This window comes from Oryctolagus cuniculus, chromosome 6, assembly GCF_964237555.1.
Source record: "Oryctolagus cuniculus chromosome 6, mOryCun1.1, whole genome shotgun sequence".
NCBI classification, from domain to species: domain Eukaryota; kingdom Metazoa; phylum Chordata; class Mammalia; order Lagomorpha; family Leporidae; genus Oryctolagus; species Oryctolagus cuniculus.
Genome location: NC_091437.1, coordinates 44401034 through 44421077, shown reverse-complemented (window position 1 = coordinate 44421077; position 20044 = coordinate 44401034). Strand labels below are relative to the sequence as shown.

Below are 20044 nucleotides of genomic sequence, written 5' to 3'. Positions count from 1 at the left end.
GGGGGGCGGAGAGCTGGAGGTCACTGGGGGCGTGCCCTTGAGAGGGTTGATTATAAAAGCTTGAGAGGCAGGCCTGGCTTCCAATCTGCTTCCTGGTTCGCAATGTGATCTTTGGTCTGCAAGGGCTGTGCCTCGGGTGCCACCCACCTCTCTTAACGGACATCTCAACCAATGGGGCTGGCCCCATCCTGGATGATGAACCTCCAAAACCATGAGCCAAAATAGACCTTTCTTCATAAATAACTTGTCTTAGATTCAGTGATGAAAAGGTAACTGATTCAAAGGTGAAGACACAAATAGCAAGTATTTATTCTAGACCCTGCAGTTTGTACTTCCAGGGCCCTTGGTCCACTGCTGTTTTCAAGAACCAACTTGTTGCATTGATTTTAGTTACAGGCAGAAATCCACATTCATTAAAACCAGAACTCCGAGGCTGAGGGTAGAGGAAGCCAATGCGTTGGTCAGCGGAACCTCTGGAGTTCCAAGACCATTGGAGTTGGGCCTGGGCTGACTGCACTCAGGGCATGGGATGTAAACACAGGGTGCAGGTAGGGAGATACCCAGGGGAGGCTCTGCCCCAACTTGGGAGTGAGGATCAAGTCTCCCCTCTCCCATACCCTGGCTCCCTAACTTCCCTTTCGGATGACCCTTGTACCAACTCCCGTACTCATGCAGCTGCAATGGAGATGAGAAAGGAAGGGATATCGATTATACACCTCTGCAGCTGCTCTTGTTTTGTGGCCACCTCTGGCTAACTGTGAGGGGACCAAAGGTAGTGCCTGTGGCAGGTGGCACTGGAGTCATGGTATGCTGCTTCCCAGTGTGGGCAGGGCATCCATGGAGCTGGGGGCATGGTGGCAATCTGGTCAGTAGCCAGAATGTCTCCGGGGCCACCCCCGTGCCTCCACTTGATCATGGAGACACGAAACTCCTCACATTGACCAAGCCTGAAGGGCTGCAGCCTGTAAGCGAGCCCAGAACCCTTTGCAGCTGGGTTCCTGGTTGAGCACCAGCGTGAACATGGAAGTTAGCTCTGCTTTCCAGAAAGCGCACGACTTTCTGCCAAACCCTCAGCGTGTGACCTTGTCCCGCACGCTCTCTCCGTCTCCCCAAATCCTATTTTGCGTAACTCGCCGAGGAAAAGGAAAGCACGTTCCGCCCATTTCTAGCTCGATAGGCAGATGACGTTTACGAGCAGGGCAACTGCTGTTCCCTTTTCAGTGTAAGGCAAAGTGAAAGGCTGGGTTGGGGCAGCAGAGCTTGGCTGGGAGGCACCTTTGGTTGTTGTTCTGTTGCAGTTTCAAAGACTCCCGCCTGCACATCTCGGTGACTGACTCCTTAGGATGCACGCAGAGAGGGACGTGTGGGACGGAGTGGCCCCCAAGGTGCTGTCTGGAGGCTGCAGTGCTCCAGCAACGGGCTGCTGGGACCTCTTTTCTGCGGCATCAGGTGGCTTTCACAGTTGGAAGGTCAGCTGAGGTCTTGCTTCTGCCTCCAGAGAGGAAGTGGCAAAAGCAATAGCACATTTTACATTGGCTGTGGCCCTGGAATCTCTGAACTGGAAGATGGGGCAAATTAGTGTCTGGGCCTCTGAGAGCCAGCTCTGTTTCCTTCTTGGCCTAAGGAATGGGAAGTTGGTCTCAGGAGGAAAACTGGTCAGTAGGATTTCCTGATGACCAGTATCTCAGGGAAGTGCTTAGACTGTGCTACATTCAACAGGTCAAGTTCTGCCATCTTCCCAACAACACAGAGGTGGCACCGAGAGAATCAGTGGGAAGGGAGGTCCGGGGACCTGCTGACACCACTGTAAACTAGGGTATTTGGTCACTGGAGCTGTGTCTCCAGGAAGTTCTGCCCCCACTGCATTCTGGGTAGGGAAGTTCCTCCTGGAAACAGCACTGAGGTATAAATGAACATCGCAAGCAGGGAGAGCCCACTGCTAACATTGTGCTGGAAATAACCAACCAAGTGCTTTTGGAACAAAGGTGAAGCTGTACCGTCAGGCTCATCCTGTCGCTCCTGTATTCAAAGCTTTACGAATGGATTATAAATACTTTGGGCTTCTCTTCTGGTGATGGGGTGCTGGAAAGTTCTATGTTGTCCACAAGGACATTCTTGTCTTCCAGTCTAATGACAGTGGGCTCTGGGCTGGGAGTAGGTGGTGTTGGGTTTTTGTGCATGTGGGGCAAGTTGGCCCAGCTGATGGCCAGGTCTTTGAAAGCATGAAGCATGAACACGCCCAAGATGATGGTGACAAAGCCAGCAAGGGTTCCCATGATGTCCACAGCTGACATGCTGTTCCATTCCTTGAAGAGGATGATGGAAGAGGTGACGACCACCGTGGTGAAGAACACGTAGTAGATGGGGAACACCAGGGAGGTATTAAAAATATCCAGCGCCCTGTTGAGGAAGTTGACCTGAGTGCTTAGGGAGAGAGCCAGGATGAGAGAGAGGATGTAGGGCAGTGGGTGCCGCACAACAGGCAAGCCCTGGAAGAAGTTCTTGATGGTGATGCCCAGACCCTTGACAGCAGACACGGAGAAGGCCCCGATCACGGAGCAGATGATGATGTAGATGAGGATGTTCCTTTGCCCGTAACGTGGGGCGACGACGAAGATGAGAATGAGGCAGGACACCAGCAGGAGCACGGCGAACACAATGAAGCCTTGGGGGGGGGGGGGACACGGGTCTCAGCTGGGGAGGATGGCAGAGGGCATCGGAGGCCCCCAGCCCATGGCAGGGAGTTGCTGTGGAGTCTGACAAACATGGATCCCCGTCCCTGCTGCAACTTGTAATTTGGGCAAGTCGTTAAATCTCCCGCACCTCCATTTCCTAATGTGTAGAAGACCATCAACAGCAGGACTGTGCTCGTAGGCGTGTTTTAGAAGGTTCAATGAGACAATGTGCATAAAGCATTTAGCACAGTGCCTAGCACGTAATAAACACTTATTACATGGTCTCCACATAGACCAGGTCAGGAAGCCCTTAAGCCACACTGGCTAACTAGCACCATCCCAACATTTTGTTTAGCTTTCCCTCTCCTCCAGGGGGCAGCACCTGAGATAGTCAGAGCCCAACCAGACCTTCCCCCGAGCTGATGCCTCAGGGGGCGCCTGGCCCCCAGGAGCGGGGCATACCTGTGTCTTTCATCTTGGAAGCCATCTGCATGATGGTGGTGACCTTCTCCTCCTCGGGGGCGTGTATCACCATCACTGTGCTGCCTGCCACGCAGATCACGCAGCCCAGCTTCCCCAGCAAGTTCAGACTCTCGCCCAGGAAGTAGGAGGACAGGATGGCACTACGTGTGACAATGGGAGAAAGGGTTGAGGGCAGCCGGGCCTGTCCCAGTGTCCCAAAGGAAAATAGGGGCTGAGCAGGCACCCACAGCGAACAGATGAGAACTCTGTGCTCCCATTTAGAAGTTTTGCTAGGCCCTCTGTAAACGTTTGAAGTAGACGCTGATTTCGGGGAGGGTTGTATGTGTGCTGGGGCAGTAGAAACGCGGGTAGGTGTCTCTGATTTTAGAAACCAAGCCCTCCCTAACAGAGGGGTAGGGAGAGTCCTCCGGAGGGCTCCTCTTCAACTTTCTACCGCAGGAACACATCCGCTTAGCAATGCTGACACACGGTGTCTGGCCTTGGCTTGCTTGCCTCTCGGGAGCTCACTCCTTCACAAGCCAAATGGCTCCATTGTAGGTTTACTCTAATTACTCACTGAAAACACACCCCTTGAAAATTTCTACTCCTTGTCCCACTTCCATTGCTTGGATCGTACAGACCAAATTTATTCCTTATTGCTTTGCTAGATGTCAATATAAAAAAACCACAGTGACAATAATAGGCACCATGTTTTGGGCATGGGTACAGTGCTAGGAACTTTACTATGATTCGTGATACAGTAAAATATACTATATCCATTTCATAGATGAGAAAACTGGTCTCCTAGAAAATGACTTAGCAAGGTCAAACAGCTTTACCAGTCCTGGGGAAGCCAGGACTGCACTAAAGCAGTGTCTGATTATGAAGCGTCTGGGTTTTCCTCTATGCCTCACTGAACAGAATGCTTGTGACTTCCCTGAGTCTTCACTCCTCTGGAGAAAAGAGCTCCAGGAGTTTCGTGCTATTACCTGATGACATGATTTCCCCAGCCCTCCCATTCTCTCTGTGAGCCGGCAGAGGGGACGGAAGCAAGTGAGGACAGGCAGGTTGGGCATGGTCATGGCTCATGCTTCTGTTTCCTTACAATGGCAGTAGCAGTTTAAGGTGAACATCTTTTCTACCCTGGGACCCAACTGCCTTCAGAGGTCCTGACTCAAGCTGTCAGGAGAGTGGGGATTGATACCTAAGCTGCGTCCCTCCCTCTTCTGTCTCCTCTAAAGCTACTAGGAAGAATTTCACCCGCAGTGTCCTATTCAGGAGAATCTGGTGGCATTCACCGGGCAGGGATGACACAGAGGATCCCATGCCACTCCCAGGGTCCAAGGAGTGGGGATTCTAGCATCAGATACGCCATGGTGGGATCACAGCCACATGAGGTGTGCAGTCAGCCTAGCCAGCTGGTTGTACAATATGAATCATGGCTTCATTGGTTTTCTGACTGTGGAAATGTTGCAAAATTGTCTTCCAGAGAGTAAGACACAACAGAGAAGATGGCAGGTATGTGGTTAGCTGGGATTTACCAGGCTTTCAAAAATGGGCCAAACAGCACGCTCTCCTTCAAAGGGGCTTGGAGACCCTCGCAGAAGGGGTGCTCTGTTTGCAGTTCAGAAGGACTGGGGACCATAGGACGCACGTGCATTTAGTACCGATTATTCTCCAACATGTGTTGAGTGCTTACTTGAGAGGCAACATGGCACCATGGCTAAGGATTCAGACTCTGGATTTTGACTGCCTGGGTTGGAATCCTGGCCTGGATAGCTGAACCCTAGTCACATTGGGTAGCTTGCCAACTGGATGAACCTCTGGCCTTAGGTAGGGATGCTGTGAGGATTAAATGAGTTAATACCAGAGATACGCTGAGAGCATTTGGTACACAGCAAGCCCTCAAGACGAGAGCTGTGATTGTTTTCTGTTGTCAGTGCCGTACTAAGCATTTCCTGTGCATTACTGCATTTAGTCCTCAGAACAATGTCTCTGGTACATAGCATTAGCATTCCTATTTTGAAGATGTGGAAACTGAGGCTTACAGTGGTTAAATGACTTGCCCAGGGTAAGGCACCTGCTAAGTCATAGAGCACAGACTAGAAGCCAGATAGTGTTCATCTAGGGCTCATGCTTTTCACTTGTGTGTCTTTCCTACTGAAGCACTGAAACACTGACAGGAGACAGGCAGCCTTCCCACTGGCTTGGGCCCAGCCGGCCTCCATTACCGGCCTTAGTGGTAGCAAACAATGCAGGGTCCAGAGCACTGAAAAACACCCGTCCCTTTCTGGGGCCTGGCACTGTCCTAGGTCCCGGATTGGCCCACCTGCAACTGCAGATCTCAACAAATTGGAAACAGGAAGGAACCGGCAGTGGCTAGAGGGGTGACAACAACCTTATGAGGACGCTGAGTGCTCCCAGAGGTGTGACGACTGTTGCAGGTGCAAATGCGTAGGCCCCGAAGTTGGCAACTTCCCCAGCAGCCACTAGGAAATTAAGGGAGAAAAGACGCTTAGAGCCCTCCAGTGCAGTGTCTCCAGTCCAGATGGTGCTGGCTGGAGATGGCTTCATTCAGTGTCCAACCCACTGAATGGCAGACCCGTGTTCCTTACCTTCTTGATCCTCAGGACCTCCACGGGGAGACTCTGAGCCCAGATTATCCCAAGCAAATCCTTCCATTTTAAAGATGGCAAAGCTGAGGCCCAGAGTCCAAAGTCAGATGAGTTGCTTTTTGAGCCAAGGCCTGTTTAGTCTCCACATGGCTGGACTTCTAGTCCATGCACAGTTAAGTGGGTCTCAGGGACTGCTAATGTTTTGTATTCTTTTAGGGAAGTTCTAGAAAATTGTTAATTATCTTATAAAGAAATGGTTACATTGGTGGACTCTCTGGGTCTCTCCCTCCTAGGGGAGCTGTGGACAGTGAAGTCAAGTCAGACATTCTCAAGGGCCTCAAGTTCCCCATCTGAGTTGCCAGTTTGCAAACTCCTGGAAGCACCTTCTCTGTCTCTCTGTTGCTGCAGGGTAACCTGGGTCACCCTGGGAAAGCAGGTGACGTCTGTGACAGCTCTGGTTGGCTAAGCCAGGGATCCCAACCTGCCTTAGGGGATCATCATTGGAAAGTTGATTCCCACCTAAGAGAATTAGTTTGATAACCAGAGGGGGGCAATCGGGGAAATGTATGAGTGTGCAAATTCGGGCAAAACTTAAGTGGCAGACCGGCTATCTTGTAAGCAGACTAACAAATTAACTGCCTGTGGAGGGGAGAAGCTGGCGTAGGAGTCCTAGCTTTCTACCATGTAGGAGTCCATGTGTCCACCGCCAGTAAGCAGTGGTATTTCCATCCTACGTTTCAAAGGAAGCGGAGAAAACTTGATTGATAGGGGCTCGGAATACATCGTTCTGGCTGCAGATAGTTCACGAGTGACAGAGCAGGTGACCTGAGAGGAGGGTAGGATGTTCGGCCCACAAGGCTTGTCAAGGTTCCCCCTGGGGACCTGAGTCTCAGCCTCATACTTCCCCGGTTAGAGGCAGAAATGCCCCCATCTACTCCTTTCTCCTCCATCCAATGCCCATAGGCCACTGTTACTAGAGCAAGGAACCCACTTACTGGTGAGAAATCCAGCCCACCACATCGCGTCTTTCAGGTAGCCAAAGCCTCCGTCCACTGTAGAAAGCAAAGCACACAAAGTTAGCACTTGTCCATACCTTCTAAAGCACCTCTCCTAAATCGGCCTTTCACTGGTCGTCGATTCTTGGCCAGCTTCTGTGGGTATTCATCCCTTCCCAGTGTTTTGAAAACCACCTATTTATGGGGCAACCTGGAACTACTTTCTGAGCCCATCCCTACTCATAGAGCCAACTGTCCTGCGGGTCATCTCTTGTCTCTCTCAGAGGCATCTCAATTTCTGTCTTAAATGGAGCCTTCAATTATATATACATATATATACACACATATGTATATATATATAAAATATATATTTAATTATTTTTAAAGGCAGAGAAAGGCAGGGAGGATCTTCTACACACTGGTTTATTCCCTAGTGAACAGCTGGGGCTGGGCCAGGCTGAAGCCAGGAGTTGGGAACTTGGATTATCCAAGTTTCCCACCTGGGGGATCTGGCCATGTGAGCCAGCACATGCTGTCATCCAAGGTGCACATTAGCAGGAAGCTGGTATCAAAAGTGGAGCTGGGTGGCCGGCACTGCAGCTCACTAGGCTAATCCTCCGCCTGTGGTGCCGGCACCCCGGGTTCTAGTCCTGGTTGGGGCGCTGGATTCTGTCCCGGTAGCTCCTCTTCCAGTCCAGCTCTCTGCTGTGGCCCGGAAATGCAGTGGAGGATGGCCCACATGCTTGGGCCCTACATCCGCATGGGCGACCAGGAGGAAGCACCTGGCTCCTGGCTTCAGATCGGCGCAGCGCACTGGCTGTAACGGTCATTTTGGGGAGTGAACCAATGGAAGGAAGACCTTTCTCTCTGTCTCGCTCTAACTCTATCAAAAAAAAAAAAAAAAAAAAAAAGGAGCTGGGCCCAAATTCAGTTGCCCTGATAGCGAATATGGGCATCCAAGCAGCATCTTAACTGCTCTGCCCAAACCTGTGCTTTGAAATGCTCCTAACCTACCCGCAAAATGAAGCTTGGCAAGTGGCGCTTCCTTGTACCAGGTTGCTTAAGCACTTGGGCTCCAGACGTGTGTATCTCAGTGCCTGCTGGGCTCCCTGGCCTAGATGATGGCAATGCCAACTACTCCTGTCGGTTGTTCTTGACCCTTCTCTCTCTACTCCTTCTATATTCCACACATCCTGCTGCTTCTGTCTCCAAAAGCATCTCAGGTGTGACCACTCCCTTGCCACCATCCTACTCCAAGGCACCATCCCTTCTGGTCCAGGCTGAGGCAGCCGCCTCTTTCATGGTTACTCGGGTTCTGCTTTTGCCCCTTCAGTAATGGGTTCCTCTCACGGCAGCCAGTGTTCTTTTAAGAACGCAAATACTATCACACCACTGCAGAGTTGAGAGCAGGACCCCGGCTTCCAATTTTTCTGAGGATAAAGATCAGGATTATAAACAAGGCCATGCATAGCTTGGGCCTGTTCATCTCTCTAAAGGCATCTCCTGTCACTCTTTGTGTTCTTAATTCTTCAGAAATGATGGGCTCCTGTCTGCCTCCAGGTCTACACACGGGCTCTTCCTCATGTCCAGATTACTCCCAGCCACCGATGGCCCAAATCCACACTCACTCTGCAGGCCTCTGCTTGCATTTCTTCCCCACAGATGACCTCCCTCTCCCACTTCACTCTCATTTCCCTTGGGGTTCTCCTTAATAACCCGCAGCTCCCCTCCTTCATGAAGCTTCATGCCAGTTTGAGTTGATCTACTCAGCTTCTGCTACTTGTTCCACCAAAACAGAAGCTCATTACGCCAGAAGCCATGACTCCTTTGTTTGGAGCCTGGTACACAGTCAATGCTTAGCGACAAGGATAGTGGTGGTGATGGATGGCTTTGAGACAGTGCTGTGAGAATTCAAAAACTGCATGTGGTTTTCTGTGAGTGCTCACTTTCCTAAGGAGAGGATCCTCACATTTCCAAGGGGGTCAGAATCTCCCATGGATGTTGAGATCTCAGTATTTTACTCTAAGGATTGAAATCTTGGAAGATACTGAAATACCAGTTTGAAGGAAAAGATTTATTCTAGAGAGGTTGTCTTCTTGAATGACCAACAGTGCTTGCTCTGCTCCCCTCCTTTTGGGAGGCCCATCGTCTTCCGGACTCTTGTCCAGAAGCAAATCCTGAAGCACCACGACCATTGCTCCCTGCTTCCTCTCTGCACCTCCTGGCTCTCTGTTGTGGAGCAACTGGGCTCCGGGTATGTGTAACACAGTGTCTCCTGGGCACGCTCACGTGGATGAAGGCAACACTAATGCCAGTAATTACCGTCTGCCAAGCATTTTCTGAACGTGTCCCATGTCTCGTCAGTAACCCTTGAATCCGGCGCTTTTCTCACCCCATGTGAGACACGAGGAAGCAAAGTTCCTGTCTTACTCAGAATCTCAGCACCAGGAATTCAAGGGCCTGAATGGGAACTAGAAGTTGCTTCCAGAGCACAGTGTTGCACAGAACCTTGAAACAGAGCATGTCCCAACTTGAGCACTCTGCACCTTCCCATAAACCTGTTGGTCCTTCTGCATTCTTTATCTCAGAAAAGAGCACCATCACGTCCCCGATTGCTCAAGTCCAAAATCTGAGTCACCCTTGACTCCTTCTTTATCCGCCCCATGCAGCCGTCTGCATCAGAGCAGGCGGAGCCTCCTTCCAAAGCCATCCTGGAACCCATCCCTCGTCTCCAGGCCACAGTTCTGTGCTCTCACTCACTTAATTGTTTGCCCTGCCCTGAATTGTGTTCCCTATTCTGTCCTCCACCTAGCATCCAGGGATGTTTTCACGTCCTAACCCAGACCATCACCCCTCTACCCAGAACTTCTCAATTACCTAAGAGTTGCCCTCAAACCAGTAGTTCAGTGTCCATGCACTGGCCCTTACCTCCTTTACCCTTCCACGATCTAACCATCACGAACTGCTTTCAGTTCCTTACACCGGTTCTGTTCTCTCCAACTCTTTGCCTTTGCACACGCTGTTCCTTCTACCTGGAACACCATCTTCCCTCTTTACTTTGCTGTCTGCATATCAGTCAGGTCTCAGTGTAGGGATCAGTTGCTGCAGAAAACCTCCCCTAACCTCACAAGCTTTTTCATGCATCTCTGACGTCCCCACAGCACGGTGTATTTTCTCCATGGCAACACCCTACATCCTTTGTGAAAACTGCCCCTGGACTGTGTGTCCCTCACACTTCACTGAACCCTTTATGTTAGCCTCACACCCAGCACACCAGAGGCAGGCAAGAAGTGATGACTGCACGAATGGATTCTTCCACACATGACTCCTGTTCCCAAGAATTGCATCACAAATGTACATCTTTTCCAAACAGAGTCCCTGTGAACAGAGACTCAATAATTCCATAGTAGCCCCAGGGAGCTCAACTGGATGGTCAGGAGGGTGTGTGCATGGCTGACGCTGGTGAGGCCCAGGTATGTGGGTTCCACGCTGCAGGGAAACTGTGGCCTGTCTTGGATGTCAGAGCTGGGGAAAAGCCAAACCAGGACTGGATTCCTGGCCCTGAGACTCCTGGCTTCACCCCAGCGGCCGGCCAGATTGAAGTTCTCAGGAGATACTAGGCTATAAAGGAAGGTCTGCTGTAGACAGGAGGGATTCCCAGCAGAGTTAACAATGAGCCTTTTGCATGCCCAGCTCTCAGACTGCCGTCCTGGCCCCAGCAGAGGGAAGCTGGGCGAGGGCTCAGCTGCCCCGGGCCCTATCCCACTCCCCCCACGTCCACAAGAGCCTACCTGCCCGAGTGGCCCCGGTGGCCACGAGTCGCTGGAGGCCTTTCTTCTTGAGGATGACGCTGGTGCCGACCAGGAAGCTGGACAGGAAGGCCAGGCCGAGGCCGACGTAAAAGCCGTATTTCTGCCTGAACCTCTCCTGCCAGCTGCTCCCGGTGGCATTGCTGGGTACCTCGGGGCTGAGGCCGCTGACGATCTGGCACAGGACTTCATGGGAAGAGCAGTAGAGGTTGATGAAGGAGCCTGGGCAGGAAGGGCAGAGGGAGGGAGTCACATGGATGGCACCACGGGACTGGCCCTGGTAGCAGACTGTATGCTTCTGCCACTGGGCCCTGGGCCCCAACTTAAAACAGCAGTTAACATTCACTGAGTGCAGGCCAGGGACCTTGTTTTCAGGAATTCATCCCATTTTTTCAAGTGCTAACTTTATAATTACTTCTCACATTTTTATTTTACTTGAAAGGCAGTGAGTTATCTTCCATCTGCTGGGTCACTCTACAAATGCCCACAGTAGCTGGACCTCGGCCAGATCAAAGCCAGGAGCCAGGAACTCAATCCAGATCTCCCACGTGGATTCCAGGGACCCCAGGATTTAAGCCATCTTCTGCTGACTTCCAGGGGGAGCACTAGCAGGAAGCTGGATTGAAAGTGGAGTAGCTAGAACTTGAACCAGGCATATGCATATGGGCCATGGGAAGCCTGAGAGGAAACTTAACTGCTGTACCACATAGCTCCAAAAACTGTCTTGAATCCTCATTTGGTGGAAACAGAAACAGAAGCAATAAGAGAGTGGTACTGTCTGTGACCAGAACGGCAGTGCAGGACCTGTAAGCTGGACTGACACCCCGCACACCAGGCAGTGTCCCCTCGGCTCCGAGGCCTCACTGAGTCCAACCTCCTGTCCCCGCCCTCAGGGGTCCCCTCTGAACCTCTTGGCATGTGGGCCTCCAGGAGCTCACAATCCCTCTCCCAGGCCGCTTCCCTTAGTGCTCTGCATCTCTGGCTACAATGGAAGTGTGGGGAGTGAGGCTGGAGAGGGCACCAGCCCCTTCCAGCTTGTGGGAACTGACCATTCTCGGGCATTGCTTCTGAGACGTCTGGTGTTCATTGTCCCTGGCCGGGGCTACTTTCAAGGCACAATGGGACTGACGTCCCTGCCACTCCATACAGACTCCAATTCTATAGTCTCAGAGAGTTGAATCAGCTGTCAGGCCCTAGAGCCAGCACACCCTTGCTTGACCTTCTGGCACAAATACGCAGAGAGGCCAGACCCCCAGCCCAAAGAGCAGAGATGCTCAAGTTCAATAAATCAGTACAAAGAAAATCCAACAGTCCCCCAGTGCTGCTACTCGCATGATCCTCTGTTCTGGAGTTTTCCACGAGGCTTCCTAACAACCACTCTGATACCAGCACAATGATCCATCCCAGGCTCTCACCTGAGAAACTGAGGCTGCCTAAAGCAAATCAGTAGTGAGGAGTGAAGCCAGAATTATATTCAGGCAGACCTGATGCCAAAACCCGTGCTCTTAACCACCTGCCCATCCCATGCCAATAGAGCATGCAGAAAGATGGGGGGAGCCTTCATTTGGCTTCCTAATCATTGGCTGAAAATACAAATCAATTACCAACATTTAAAAATAGATTTCCCAGGCAAAGGTCAGAGTCAGAGCTACACTTGACACAGAAGGTCTGCTTCATTCACCTGCGTAATGACCCACTGGGCAACAACTGGCCGAAGCTCTGCAGCAGTTGCCCCTTCCAAAGCCTGTTGCCTGCAAGTCCCTAGAATCTTTATCTGGCTCCCTTCAGTCAGGTTTGTTAAGGACTTGGACTGTCGAGGTACTTGACCTCTGGAGGCAGAAGTCTTTTTCCAAGAAACTCTGACAAAGGCCCGGGCTTCAGTGCCAAGGATATAAGCCTGGACCAGGCACCTCTCAGACCAAGTGAGAAATTGTAGCCAGTGTCTACAAGGAACCCAAAGTCCAAGGTCAGGTAGTTCTGGCTTTGGCACATCTGCAGTGCAGAGAGGCCCTGGAAGGAGCGGATACAGGGGAGTGTTGATCTTTCTTCCATGGCACACAGAGCTGGAGGACAGCCAGTCTAATCCTCTGATTTCAACTGGGGAGACTGAGGCCCAGAGAAGGAAGGGACTTGTTGAGTTACACAAGCACCTGGTGGTGGCACTAAGTCTGCAAGCCACTAGGGCTGTGCCTGTATCTCAGCGATGGGAGGGAGATCTCCCTTTCTGACACCTGTGTCACCACTGCAGCAAGATGAATCAAGCAGCCTTCTGGGTCCCTAGTCAGACTTGTTCCTTGTTGCTCATCGTCATTTGCAAGCTTGGGCCTCCTTGCTCAAGAGCTGAATCTGGGAGTCCAGGAAATGAGGCAGAGCCTGGCAGGAAGTGGACCAAAGAGCCAAGTCCGTTCCCACATCCTTCCCCTTCTCCCTGAAGGTGTACTTCTGCCAGGTAGAGCCGAAAGACCCACTGTGGGCTTGGCTGTCACTGTCATGGCACCCACTGGCTCAGCACCCTCCGCAGAGTACAGAGTCAGTTTCCTCCATCATGGTGAAAAGACACAAGGAAGGCTGATGGTCTGAGGAAATCCAGTTCTGATGAGGATGTCCATCTGAAGAAACAGGTGTTGGGCTAGGTGATTCCTGTCTTCTCTTCCCAAACGTGGTGGAGCTGCAGATAATCCCGCCACAGAACAAGAGCAAGGCTGCTAGCAGCCTGCCTTGTTGGCCAAGAAACCCAAGGCAGCCATCACCCAAGTGTCTGTCTTTGAAAGCCCCACTGGAGAAGGGAAGAAGTTAAGAGAAACGGAGCTGTTCCACAGACTGCAATTCCAAGACAGAAAACTGTAGACACACCAAGGAAGGGGGCGAGCCATTGTAGCACAGGGACATATCTTAGAGTCACAGAGCCCTGGTTTGTATCACACTGCCCCAGTGTTGTGATGCGAGCGCATCATTAGCCTTCTCCGAGCCTAGCTTTGCACACCTTCAGAATGGGTCAGTAAAGTAACTGCCCACCTACCTTCTAGAATTGTTGGAAGGACTGACTGAAATAATACCAGTAAGGGACCTGGTCCCCTGCCTGCTTTATGCTAAAACTTAACAGGAAGCCGGGAGTGTTTGATCCTTTTTTGCATTTCTATTGTTCCTTGTTCTAAGGGGTATGGGAGCAATGAGGGGTTTGGGATCAATGAGACTCTGGGTACCTCTGTGCCCTGTCTTTCAATAGCCAGACCTGGACAAGTATTAAAACCATCTGAAGTCACTGTACACTAAAAAGCTCAAGACCCCAAAGCGCCCAGGCCACCTGTTCCAGCCTGCAGCACCCCTCCCCCATACTTCCTCAGGGTTCCATTCCTGGCTCCCAGCTCCCAGTGAGCCCAGCGGCCAAGATAGAGAGGAAGTCCCAGCTCGGACTTTAGCAGAGACCCCTCCCCAGCTTAGACCCTTGGTGGCAGAGGGTGGGCAAGGCAGGCGGGGTGCCCCCCCTGGTATTCCCCGCCCAGTGCACGCACCGTTCTCGCAGCTGGAGTTGCTGGCCCGAAGCTCCATGGAGCCCCTGCCGGGCTTCCCGAGTCCGGAGCAGGTGGCCGCGACTTGTCCCAGGCGTGGCTCGCGCGTTAGAAGCCGCCAGGGTTCCCACGCAGGGGGGAGGAGAAGGACGCGCCCCAGAGGCGGAGGGTCTCCAGGGTGGAGTCACCCGGCGACTCGAGGAGCTCAGGAAGCTGGGGGCCCGACGCTGAGGCCGCCCGCAGAGGGGCGCATGCCCTCCCGGGGTGTGGACTCAGCCCGGCTCCCGGCGCCCAGTCGCCGCCCCGTGCCAGGGGCAAGAGGCGAGGGGGCGGGTCCCCGAGCCCCGCCCCGCCGAGGCGGCTGTCCGGGACAGAGCAGATGGTCCCCAGGCTGGAGGGAGAGGGGAACAACCTTCTTGCTAAGGTGAAAGTAGCAATGGTAGGAGAGTGGAAGGGGGTATTTCTGCCAGGGAGGGCCCTCCGGAGTCTGGGTTACTCTTCCACCCTCCTTCCCTTCCCTACTTTATTCATTCAACGTGGAGATCTGAGCTGCATCAGGAACTGGCAGGTAACAGGTACATAGTAATTGTACTATAAATGCTCAACATATGTCCACCCTCCCTACCCCGCATAACCTTATATAGGAATGTAGGAAGCAAAATAAGATCAATTCTTGAAAGATGGATGGTTTTCAAATTGTTTGCATTGTGTACGTGTGGGTATGCACACACTGTGGTAATGGTAAAGCCGAGTTGGAAAAATGCTAACGCGGACCACGGAAGCGTGGATGTGGTGCTTGCCACGGGCGAGGCAGAGTCCTAAGTGCTGAGCAATTCCAGCTTACGTACTTCTCCTGCCAGCAGTAGTGCGTAGTGTGATTATTTACAGAAAGGAATCTGTGGCAGGGAGTGATCAAGTTAACTTGCCCAGGATCCCAGCTGAGAAGAGACAGAGCCCTGGTCAGAATCCTGCTGTTCAGGTTGCCCTAAGGCTCTGGTATTTGAGACTGAGAAGGACGCCTGTTCTGGGCAGTAGCAGCGTGGGGTGGCTGAGAGAGCAGTTGTCTGCACTGGGCACCTGCTTCCTGGAGGAGGTGGCTGGCACAGGTAGTCATCTGTGGGTCCTCCGTGCAGCTGGACCCTGCCCTACACCCTTCGTAGGGATTCTCCTTTGAGGCAGGTCCCCTTCTTACCTCCAGGGTACACATGAAGGAAAGTATTTTTTAAAACTTGATTGTAATTTCATATTTATGGAGGAGTTATAATAGTGCAGAGTTCCTTGGTGTTAAATCTTGTACAGGAGTAGAGAAACATGTGTCCATAGCTGGGAGCAGAGGGGTGGGCATAAACAGGGCTAATCTGGACCCCTGTGTCTGTCGTCCTCCGCTGTCCTACTTGTGGCCTTCCACCTAGGTCACAAAGAACAAGTTCTAGAGGCTTCTTCCAACTTGCTGGGTGACTTGAAATATCACTTGCTTCCCATAGGGACCCATTTCCTTTTCTGTCAAGGAGAGAAGAATGCAGCTCCTTCTTGTCCCTTTCAGTGTGTGTGGCCCACCAAGGGGGTGTAGGGACTGGGCAGGACTGAGAGTAGAAGAGAAAGCGTTGTCACAGGCATGGCCAACAAGCACATTCACGTCCAAAGGGTCTTTAGGAACACCCTAACCTTGGAGGGAATGGAAGCCAGAATTCAGAGATAAGAACACCAAGACCAGTGTACACTGGGATGCAGAGCAGCAAGATACTGAATAGCTGGTGCTCTTGGGAAATGGTAGTTCATCTTGGAGAAATTGGTGCCTTGATGCTAAAGGATGTGGCGAGAGAATGGAGTTGATCTTTCCTGGTACCTAAGCATTTCTGCGGCACAGATGCTCCTTGTGCTACAAAACAGTGTCCACTCTGCTGCTGGCCCCAGTGCAGCCCTCAGACCATCTCTGCTTTCACACTTGATCGCTCTTGTCCCAAGGACTCAGGTCAAGAGATGGGAGAGTGTGTCGCTCTGGCTGGACCTTTGATTTTTCAGTTTTGCTAGGGTAAAATTGACAAATGACAGCAGTCTGTGTTTAAGGTACAGTGTAATGCTGAGTATACATTGTGAAATGGTTACCACATTCAAGCTAAACAGTAACGTCTACCCACCTTGCTTAGTTTCCTTGGGTGTGGCTTCTCTTAGTGGCCTTGGTAAATCACAATTTTAAACTGCTATTGCCATAGGTGAGCTCAGAGCCTGAAAGAAAGATACATCTGTGTGTTCTTTAATACATTTATTTTGCATGTGTTTGTGGATTGTAAATTACTGAATGTCAGGGTTCACAGCAGGAGTCCCCTGGCTTGAGGCTAAGGGCGATAGTGAGTTCATCCCATGCTTTGAAGTGGGACTTTGCAGAGCCGGGTGCATTTCCTAGGTAGGAGCTGTGATCTGTGGAGCAGGGAGCTGGGGTCCACTGCAGGGCCTTCACACCTTCTCTGGGCCTCAGCTCCCGTATGTCCCTGGAGGGGGCTGGGCCTCCCCAGGGCTGGCAGTGGAGCATCTCCCCAGTGCGGTCATAAAGGGCCCATTGAACCGCAGGCTTCTCTGCTGCTGTCCTGACAAAGGCCTTTTCTTCTCAAGCCACAATGGCCCTGTGAAGCAGGTAGCAGGGCCTGCAGCATTGTCTCCCCTCTCCTCAGAACGGACAACAGGGTTCACTGTCTGTTCCAGGCTCAGTCTCCCTGGGGTGGTGGGCAGCTTTGGAAGGGTCTGGCCAGCCAGGGACACAGAATTGGCTCTTTTGGCCAATTTTCTACTAAGGACCAGGAAAACAAATGTACCAAAAACTGAGTTTCTAGAAACTTGACTTTTGTAAGTGCATCTAAATGTCTTAGAGTAGAGCTGCCCTGCCCAGAAAGGTAGCCACCAGGGCAATGGAGACGTTGACAGATGGCTAATTTGAAGGGCGACTTGCTATAAGTAGAAAACAGTCTCTGAATATTTCTGATCAGATAATTTTCTGTGGTGAAGGGTGTCCTGTGTATTGCAGAATGTTAGCAGCATCCTGGCTTCTGCCTTACAGATGGCGGGAGCCTACCTATCTCCTGGTTTTGACAGCCAATTGGGCTTCCTCCTGGTCTCCCATGCGGGTGCAGGGCCCAAGCACTTGGGCCATCCTCCACTGCCCTCTCAGGCCACAACAGAGAGATGAACTGGAAGAGGAGTGACCGGGACAGAATCCAGCGCCCCGACCAGGACTAGAACCTGGGGTGCTGGTGCCGCAGACAGAGGATTAGCCTAGTGAGCTATGGTGCCGGCCAACAACCAATTACCAAAATCACCCCAGGTTGGAACCACCCAGATTTTTAAGGCTTAGTAAGAAAAAAGAATGTTAACATATCATTAATGATGTCTTAATATTGATTATATGTTGAAACGGTAATATTTAGGATATGTTGTTTGATAAGATACATTATTAGATTTTCCTTATTTTTGATTAAGCAGTTACTGACCTATTTAAAATTACACTTGTGTGGTTGCTGTTATATTTCTATGGAACAAGGCTGCACAGGGGAAGGAACTGGGGGCCATAGAAAGAAAGTGAGCAGTGTTCTGAGTGTCATTGCAGCTGAAAGGACCCCCCAAAACCGGTGCGTGAGGTATTTCCAGTGTGGAATGGTCAGAGGACTTAATACAGTGATATTAGTGCCATTTACAGTGGGCTCGCTGTGTGTCACATGCTTGCTCATTTAATCTGTGCAAGAACTTGGGAAGCAGCTTCTGTGATTCTGCCCATCTTCCAGGAGAGGAAACTGGGGTCCGGGGGGACCCTCAGCCTGTAAGCTGAAAAATCTAGAAGCAAATTGCAGTGCGCCATGCTAACTACCCTTCCTAGGTCTAGCATGACTCCATGAGGATTGGCCAGGTCACTTCTCTCCACCTCCTACCCTGGGTTAGAGGCCTGGGCAAGATAAGGTCTGCTGTCCTTCCCAGCCCTGCAGAGCGGTGTTCAGAGCAGGCTGGGGAAGGACAGATGGCATTACCTTCCTCAGGCTGATGAGCACTCCAGGGCATCTGGACAGTCTGCATGCCAGGCAGGCCCATTGTTTCCCAGGTGTGTCCCCAGAATGGCTGCTGGCCTCCAGAAGAGCTTTACTGTCACAGAAAATAATGTCTGGGATGGACACAGGCACACTCGGTCTGGCTCTAGGAAGCACACCATGCCCATAATGGGGTCCACATGCCACTGGCATCCATAACGACATCAAAACTCATGCTGTATTCCTGAAGTCTTCCTCTGCATGCCAAGCAATTTGCAAACATGAGCTCGTGTGCTCTTTACAGTGCTTTGCTCTGGGTACTGTTTGACAGATGAAGAGCCTGCGGGATTTTCCCAAGGACAAACACGGTGATAGAGATCCGAGCTGGTTTTGTTGTGCGTCCCTCCAGTGGTTCTTTTAATGAAGGTGTGGTGAGATGAGGCCAGAGCCTTCTTCCTGAGGCCTCTCCTGGCCCTCCTCTGTGTGGGGTAGCTGGGAAGAGGGGGCCATCCAGGAGTCGCAGGGAGCACCCACAGAGCCTTCCTGCCAGACCCTCTGCAGAGTCAGAGCTGGAAGCACTCACTTCACCCAAACTCGCATGGTTTGTGAGTGGGGAAACTGAGGCACAAAAGAGGACAAAGTCATTGCCAGCCTCAGCTAATTTGCAGCAGAATCAGGTCTTCACTCAAAGTCTTTTGAAGCCTGATAGAGTCAGCACTTTTATCTCTCTTCATGTTTTCTTTTGGGGCAGAAAGGATTGATTTGAGGTCAGATCATGAGAAGTTGCTACAATTTGATCACGTTTTAAGGATGAGCCAGTACACTAGGAGTTCACATACATTATCCCATGAAATTCTCATGACAGTGCTGTGAATTAGGTACTACTACTATTTCCATTTTAGAGAGGAGAACACTGAGGCTCAAGAGGGTTAACTAACCTGTCTGCAGTTAGATGGTGGAGCCATGATGAAACCCAGAGATGGTTTCAAGAGTCAGGCTCCTGATCACACTACAGTTACGGGATGATTCCACCGGTACATCTGCCCACAGGTGGAGGAGTTTCAAATTATTGCAGAGGGCAGAGCTCACGCCAGAGCATGCATGTGGAAGTGCAGCTTTGCTTGGCCTGGGCGTGGGTGTGCAGAGAGCCTAATGCTCTTGAATTACATGTAAGAACTTTAGATCTAATCAAAACCCGGCTACAGTTAAAACGATGCTGATACAAAGCGTAACTTGTTGCACAACTTCTTTGCTGTAGACTCCTTATGTGTATTGCCTCCAATCCTTGTAACAGTCATGGTACATGGTTCATGTACCATGAAGTTATCATAATTTGATAGCTGATGAGACTGTGAGGTCAAGTGACTTGCTCAAGCTAGGATTTGGACGGGCTCTCGAAGCACCTGCCACTGTGCTTTCTTCGCTTCTCTGAGTCACAGCAGCCTGAGTAGGAGCTGGAGGGAGGCTGTGCTGATGCTTGCTCCTGGACCTGTTTGGACCTGCAGCACTGAGCCCGTGGGAACAGGGAGGGTGGGACATGGTGAGTTCTGAGTGTGGCCGGAGGAGGACTGACACGCAGTGGGAGCAAGTAACTCAAAAATGAACAACTGGCTCAGGTTTCCTTTTCTGTTTGAAAAACTTAGGTCCGTAGCTGATTGTGGTGTTTGAGGCTACTGTGAAGCATCCGGGATTGTGAGTTCTGGTCCCTATTCGGCCACACACACGCTGGGACCTGCGGCCGTCCCTTCCTTTCTGGGTCTCTGTTTCCCAGCGTGTGCCGTGAACATGAAGGACTAGATCACTGGCTTTTGAAACTTCTCTTTGCTTTCTGCTGGGATGTGGGTACAGAGCAGACCTTTTGTCTGAACAGGAAGTTAGTGGAAGGGTGACACACAGAGCTTTTAGGAGCAGCTTCTTGCCTGAATACATGGCAAGAGCCCAGCCCCTTGCCCTTGGCCTCCGTGTGGTC

The 20044-nt window shown here is 51.5% G+C and overlaps 1 protein-coding gene across 1 annotated transcript; it reads right to left on the bottom strand.

Annotated features, from left to right (window-relative positions):
• Positions 1-277: 277 nt before the first annotated feature.
• Positions 278-14381, bottom strand: NIPAL4 (NIPA like domain containing 4). The gene is made up of 6 exons (XM_008255328.4): positions 14069-14381; positions 10539-10778; positions 6748-6804; positions 5536-5626; positions 3138-3298; positions 278-2665 (listed from the first exon to the last, which is right to left on the bottom strand). The coding sequence occupies exons 1-6, from the start codon at positions 14103-14105 to the stop codon at positions 2034-2036; spliced, it is 1218 nt and encodes a 405-aa protein (XP_008253550.1). The 5' UTR covers positions 14106-14381; the 3' UTR covers positions 278-2033.
• Positions 14382-20044: the final 5663 nt, after the last annotated feature.